This window comes from Salvelinus sp. IW2-2015, unplaced genomic scaffold, assembly GCF_002910315.2.
Source record: "Salvelinus sp. IW2-2015 unplaced genomic scaffold, ASM291031v2 Un_scaffold2713, whole genome shotgun sequence".
Lineage (NCBI taxonomy): Eukaryota > Metazoa > Chordata > Actinopteri > Salmoniformes > Salmonidae > Salvelinus > Salvelinus sp. IW2-2015.
The window spans coordinates 70,727-77,777 of record NW_019944018.1 but is presented as its reverse complement, the minus strand read 5'-3'; the positions used below and the strand labels follow the sequence as shown (position 1 = coordinate 77,777).

Sequence of the window (7,051 nt, the reverse complement as noted above, 5' to 3'; positions counted from 1 at the left end):
TTGCAGCGATGGGACAAGCCTGTAACTACCAATTGGGGAGAAAAAGGGGTAAAAAGTACAACAAATATGTGATAATCCTTAGGCCTAGACTACTTGTTACTTTAAACAGGCAAGACGTTCTGGAATTGTTTTAAGATGTTCATACTATGGATTTTAACATATTTGATTTAGAATTTTTGGAACGCTTTCGTATATCAAAAAATATATATTAAAAAAATTATGTGATTAAAATATTGAATTTGGCCTTTACTACTATAGCTCATAGAAACGCATTGAATAACACATTCATAAATGGCAACAAAAAAATTACAGTCAATAAAATGAAAAATAAGGAACTAAGGAACAAGGTTTTAAAGTGTCTGTCCTATATCTACACATAGGCCCTGTTTAACTACTTTTTTAGGGTAGGCACAAAATTACCTCCGTACTTCCATTCATTTTTTAAAAACCAGGTACTGTTTAGCTTCAGCAGAATCCCGTGACACTTGTGGTGGTTTTAGAGCAAAACGGAGAATCTCCCCTTTCCACAGTGGGGGGGGGGGGGGGGGGCGTCACATTCGTTTGTAGCGCAAACCGTTCGGACGCTACAAACAGAATTGGACACATCGACTGTGTTGACTTCAGACCAGTCCCGTGGGGCTTGTGCGGCGTAGAGAAAAACGGAGACCACCATCTTGTTCGTGAGAGCCTCATCTTTCCATGGCCTATAAATTAGTTTTTCGGAGCCTACAGACATTGTCGTTAAAATACTGATTTTCGGGATGTCTCGTGGTCTGACAAACACCAGGCTAACTGAGAATGCTTTTAAACCTTATGCATTTGATAATTTCCACCTCTGCTGACCTGACCGAGTGTCTTTGTCTTTATGTACTGGAATCTAAATTACCCCTGTACATTTTCCTCCTGCCTGTGCGACACAGAGATAACTTGGTGACACAACCTGCGCGGGTAACCTGCCCCCGGTGACCTGCCTCACCGACGCAGGTCTCTGTATGCGTCCAGACACTGGAGCAGTCGTTACGCCAGGACTAACGGGCATTTCGCCCCATGGGAAACTACAGCGTTGTACGACTACGCTCCGTTTATAACGCGCTAAAGGCCAAGGAAATTCGGTATAACTTTGGGAGATGTCAGAAAGGTAGGTTAAATGGGCAATTCATTTTTTTATGTTGTCATTTTATTCTTCCATTGAGCAGTGCTTGAAGTTGGATTATTATTATTATTATTATTATTTTATTTTTTTTACAAATGTAGACTTAACAAGCGAAAAGTGTTGACTGGTTTGCATGTAGACTAAGTATGATTTTTCATTCTGCAGTTTTTCATTAGCCTAGGCTGTATTATTTATGTCCATGGTTATTTTTCCATGCAAAAAGCCTATATGTTATATAGGCTAGAAAATTGGCACAATTATTACTAGTATACACGAAAATAGACGATATTAATTATACAAACATTACTATCCAGGTTCCTTTAATGCAGCTTTTATAAACTAATGACACCTGGTCGGGTGTCCGCTGTTATGGCGACGCCCCGGTGAGCGAGGCAGAGTTCACTGTAACCGAAACCGGACAGCAGAGGGTCAGGGTTTCATCAAGGTGCAGGTACTTGAGGAGTGGACTACAGAAAGAGTCGAGCCTGAGGTTTTAGGCCTATGATAGAAAAACAGGCCTGAAGAGAAGAATATGTTAGATATTTATTTATGGTGACGTTCAAGGCTTGGTTTTACATATTTTTATTTTCTTTTGGCTCTGAAGCTGTTGCAATTGATATGCTCTCTCTCTCTCTGTTGTCACACTCCACATTCCTCCTACCTTCTCTTCCCTTTGCATTTCTCACTTTCATCCCACTCAATCTCGCTCACTCCTTCATACACTATATATACTCTTTCAAATGAGTGGATTTGGCTATTTCAGCCAGTCCCGTTGCTGACGTTGTATAAAATCGAGTACACAGACATGCAATCTACATAGACGAACATTGGCAGTAGAATGGCCTTACTGAAGAGCTTAGCGACTTTCAACGTGGCACCGTCATAGGATGCCACCTTTACAACAACTCAGTTTGTCAAACTTTTGTCCTGATAGAGCTGCCCCGGTCAACTGTAAATGCTGTTATTGTGAAGTGGAAACGTCTAGGAGCAACAACGGCTCAGCCGCGAAGTGGTAGGCTACACAAGCTCACAGAACGGGACTGCTGAGTGCTGAAGCTCGTAGCGCGTAAATATTGTCTGTCCTCAGTTGCAACACTCACTACCGAGTTTCAAACTGCCTCTGGAAGCAACGTCAGCACAATAACTGTTCTTCGGGAGCTTCATGAACTGGGTTTCCATGGCCGAGCAGCCGCACACAAGCCTAAGATCACCATGCGCAATGCCAAGCGTCGGCTGGAGTGGTGTAAAGCTCGCCGCCATTGGACTCTGGATCAGTGGAAGCACGTTCTCTGGAGTGATCAGTGGCGGATTTAGGTACAGGCGATGCATCTTGCCGGGGGCGGCACGGGGCGCCTGCACCCAAAAAAATCTGAATGGTGACACTTGCGCGATCGGTTTTCTATCGCTCATTTGCATGTCACGTCAATAATATCATGTCACCGTGTGGGACTGTGGGTCAATTAACCTTGTCGGAGTGGGCGCCCTGAATCTAGTTTGTGAGCTAAGCAGGCTACTGCCTGGGAAGGTCTCCCACTCAGAAGTATGAGATGGGGGTAGGTTGACCTCAGGTCTCCCCACTGGAAGCCCGAGGTAGGGGGAGCGGGGGAATCTATTAAATAGCACACCTCTTAACTTTGTTCAGTACTAATGCAATGTCACGTTCCTGACCTGTTGTTTTTGTATGTGTTTAGTCGGTCAGGGCGTGAGTTGGGGTGGGCATTCTATGTTATGTGTATCTATGTTGGTTAATGGGTTACCTGATATGGTTCTCAATTAGAGGCAGGTGTAATTCATTTCCTCTGATTGAGAACCATATTAAGGTAGGATGTTCTCACTGTTTGTTTGTGGGTGATTGTCTTCCGTGTCTGTGTTTGTCGCACCACACGGGACTGTTTCGGTTTGTGTAGTCTATTCCTGTACTGCTGTGTTTATGTAAGTTTTTCCAGTTCAGGTCTGTCTATGTCGTTTTGTTATTTTGTTAATTATCAAGTGTAGTTCGTTTTCGTCTTGTTTAATTAATTCATCATGTCTTCATTACCCGTTGCGTCTTGGTCCAATCTCTCTCCTCAAGACGATCGTTACATGCAATTAGTTGTGCAATTTAGTTTCACAGACATATTGATGCATTTTTGTTCTGGTTTGTGAGAAATGGTTAAGAATAATATAAAACCAGTCTGCACACCACCAAGGTGAATTTGTTTAGTCTTGACTCTTGGTTGACAGTGTTGGGGGATGGGTAATGTATTGATGCTCGAGTGCCAAATCAACACAAATGTGTTTCTGTTTGTCTTTGTTACTACTTTTGAATATTTATGAGTCTTATTTTTGTATATATTTTTATATTTATATAGTTTTAAATGTTCTGATTATTTATTTGTGTTGGGGGGGCTGAAGGGGGTGGGGGGCGTACAAGCTAGAACCGCCACTGGGAGCGATGAATCACGCTTCATCATCTGGCAGTCCGAAGGACGAATCTGGGTTTGGAGGATGCCAGCAGAACGCTACCTGCCCAAATGCTTAGTGTCAACTGTAAAGTTTGGTGGAGGAGGAATAATGGTCTGGGGCTGTTTTTCATGGTTTGGGCTAGGCCCCTTAGTTCCAGTGAATTGAAATCTTAACGCTACAGCATACAATGACATTCTAGACTATTCCAACTTTGTGGCAACAGTTTGGGGAAGGCCCTTTCCTGTTTCAGCATGACAATGCCCCTGTGCACAAAGCGAGGTCCATACAGAAATGGTTTGTCAAGATTGGTGTGGAAGAACTTGACTGGCTTGCGCAGAGCCCTGACCTCAACCCCATCGAACACCTTTGGGGTAAATTGGAATTCCGACTGCGAGCAAGGCCTAATTGCAGTGGTGCAAAGTACTACTTAAGTATTTTTGCCAACTTTTACTTTTAGGGGGACAAATTCCATATTAATGTCCATGATTTTGGAATGAGATGTTTGACGAGCAAGTGTCCACATACTTGTGGTCATGTCGTGTACATATTTCACCCTCTAACTCCTTGTTGTCCTTCTCTCCCAGTTCCTCAGGTGTGTTGTTGTCCCTTCTCTCCCAGTTCCTCAGGTATGTTGTTGTCCTCTCCCCAGTTCCTCAGGTGTGTTGTTGTCCTTCTCTCCCAGTTCCTCAGGTGTGTTGTTGTTTCTTCTCTCCAGTTCCTCAGGTGTGTTGTTGTCCTTCTCTCCCAGTTCCTCAGGTGTGTTGTTGTCCTTCTCTCCCAGTTCCTCAGGTGTGTTGTTGTCCTTCTCTCCCAGTTCCTCAGGTGTGTTGTTGTCTTTCTCTCCAGTTCCTCAGGTGTGTGTTGTCCTTCTCTCCCAGTTCCTCAGGTGTGTTGTTGTCCTTCCTCTCCAGTTCCTCAGGTGTGTTGTTGTCCTTCTCTCCCCAGTTCCTCAGGTGTGTTGTTGTCCTTCTCTCCCAGTTCCTCAGGTGTGTTGTTGTCCTTCTCTCCCAGTTCCTCAGGTGTGTTGTTGTCCTTCTTCTCCCAGTTCCTCAGGTGTGTTTGTTGTCCTTCTCTCCAGTTCCTCAGGTGTGTTGTTGTCCTTCTCTCCCATTTCCTTCGGGTGTGTTGTTGTCCTTCTCTCCCAGTTCTCGGGTGTGTTGTCCTTCTCTCCCAGTTCCTCAGGTGTGTTGTCCTTCTCTCCCAGTTCCTCAGGTGTGTTGTTGTTCTTCTCTCTCAGTTCCTCAGGTGTGTTGTTGTCTTTCTCTCCCAGTTCCTCAGGTGTGAACACAAGCAGTGGCAGTTTTCCCAAATCCCACTCCTCCCAGTATTCTGAAATCAGCGTCACACACACACCCCTCTCCGTGGACCAGAGTCCAGATTCCGGAATCGTCACAACCCCTGTGAGTGTCACGCCTAATGCCACATTCTCACCCTCCAGTCCTCCCTTCTCGCTGTACTCACCTCTTACCCTCCCATCTTTTGACACCCCCTTACACAGCTCCTCCCCCCACAACCTGCCTCTCTCATCCTGCAACAGTATGACTGGTCCAAAAAGGTTCTGTTATGAAAACAGCCTCAACCCCTTAGCCTTTTCATTTGAAACCTACAGTAGGTGCAGCCATCACTGAATTGCTCACACCTATCCAGTTCCTAAACTAGGGGTCGCGACCCCATGTGGGGTTGCCTGATATGAAAACAGCGGTGTCTTTGTGAGATGCAGAGTAGGTGAACGGATGATGTTGTTCCCACCGGGAAGCATGGAGGTGTGATGGTGTTGGGGTGCTTTTCTGGTGTCAGTGATTTATTTAGAATTCAAGGCACATTTAACCAGCATGGCTACAACAGCATTCTGCAGTGACACGCCATCCCATCTGGTTTGCGCTTAGTGGGACTATCATTTGTTTTTCAACAGGACAATGACCCAAAATACACCTACAGGCTGTGTAAGGACTATTTGACCAAGGAGAGTGATGGAGTGCTGCATCAGATGACCTGGCCTCCACAATCACCCAACCTCAACCCAATTGAGATGGTTTGAGATGAGTTGAACCGCAGAGTGAAGGAAAAGCAGCCAACAAGTGCTCAGCATATGTTGGAACTCCTTCAAGGCTGTTGGAAAAGCATTCCAGGTGAAGCTGGTTGAGAGAATGCTAAGAGTGTGCAAAGCTGTCATCAAGGCAAAGGGTGGCTACTTTGAAGAATCTCAAATATATGTTTTTATTTGTTTAACACTTTTTTTGGTTACTACATGATTCAATGTGTTAATTTATAGTTTTGATGTCTTCACTATTATTCTACAATGTAGAAAATAGTAAATATAAAGAAAAACCCTTGAATGAGTAGGTGTGTCCAAACTTTTGACTGATGCTGTATATATTATAGTATCATATTTTTGTCTCTCAATCAAAATTATAATGAAAATGATTCAAATCTGAAAGTTGAAATTCAACCAGAGAGCGCCCTTAGATTGTGGGAAAAGGCTGCACTTGACCGTGGCACCTGAATCATTCCCACAGTGAAGGACTAGGCCTGCTACACTATGAAACCACACACTGTTGAATCATTCCCAACAGTGAAGGCTGCTACACTATGAAACCACACACTGTTGAATCATTCCCACAGTGAAGGCCGCTACACTATGAAACCACACACTGTTGAATCATTCCCACAGTGAAGGACTAGGCCGGCTACACTACATGAAACCACACACTGTTGAATCATTCCCACAGTGAAGGCCTAGGCCTGCTACCTATGAAACCACACACTGTTGAATCATTCCCACAGTGAAAGGCCTGCTACCTATGAAACCAACACTGTTGAATCATTCCCACAGTGAAGGCCTGCTCACTATGAAACCACACACTGTTGAATCATTCCCACAGTGAAGGCCTGCTACACTATGAAACCACACACTGTTGAATCATTCCCACAGTGAAGGACTAGGCCGCTACACTATGAAACCACACACTGTTGAATCATTCCCACAGTGAAGGCCTGCTACACTATGAAACCACACACTGTTGAATCATTCCCACAGTGAAGGCCCGCTACACTATGAAACACACACTGTTGAATCATTCCCACAGTGAAGGCCTGCTACACTATGAAACCACACACTGTTGAATCATTCCCACAGTGAAGGACTAGGCCTGCTACACTATGAAACCACACACTGTTGAATCATTCCCACAGTGAAGGCCTGCTACACTATGAAACCACACACTGTTGAATCATTCCCACAGTGAAGGCCGCTACACTATGAAACCACACACTGTTGAATCATTCCCACAGTGAAGGCTGCCGCTACACTATGAAACCACACACTGTTGAATATTCCCACAGTGAAGGCCTGCTACACTATGAAACCACACACTGTTGAATCATTCCCACAGTGAAGGCCCGCTACACTATGAAACACACACTGTTGAATCATTCCCACAGTGAAGGCCTGGC

At 44.6% G+C, this 7,051-nt stretch overlaps 1 protein-coding gene across 1 annotated transcript in view; it reads left to right on the top strand.

Annotated features, from left to right (window-relative positions):
* The first annotated feature begins 623 nt into the window (after positions 1-623).
* The window catches only part of LOC139025454 (uncharacterized), a 15,821-nt gene continuing 9,393 nt past the window's right edge, over positions 624-7,051 (top strand). The window contains exons 1-2 of the mRNA XM_070440594.1: positions 624-1,138; positions 4,869-4,998. Coding sequence (XP_070296695.1) covers positions 1,128-1,138; positions 4,869-4,998 — 141 coding nt within the window. The 5' untranslated portion in view covers positions 624-1,127. The remainder of the gene's footprint in view (positions 1,139-4,868; positions 4,999-7,051) is intronic.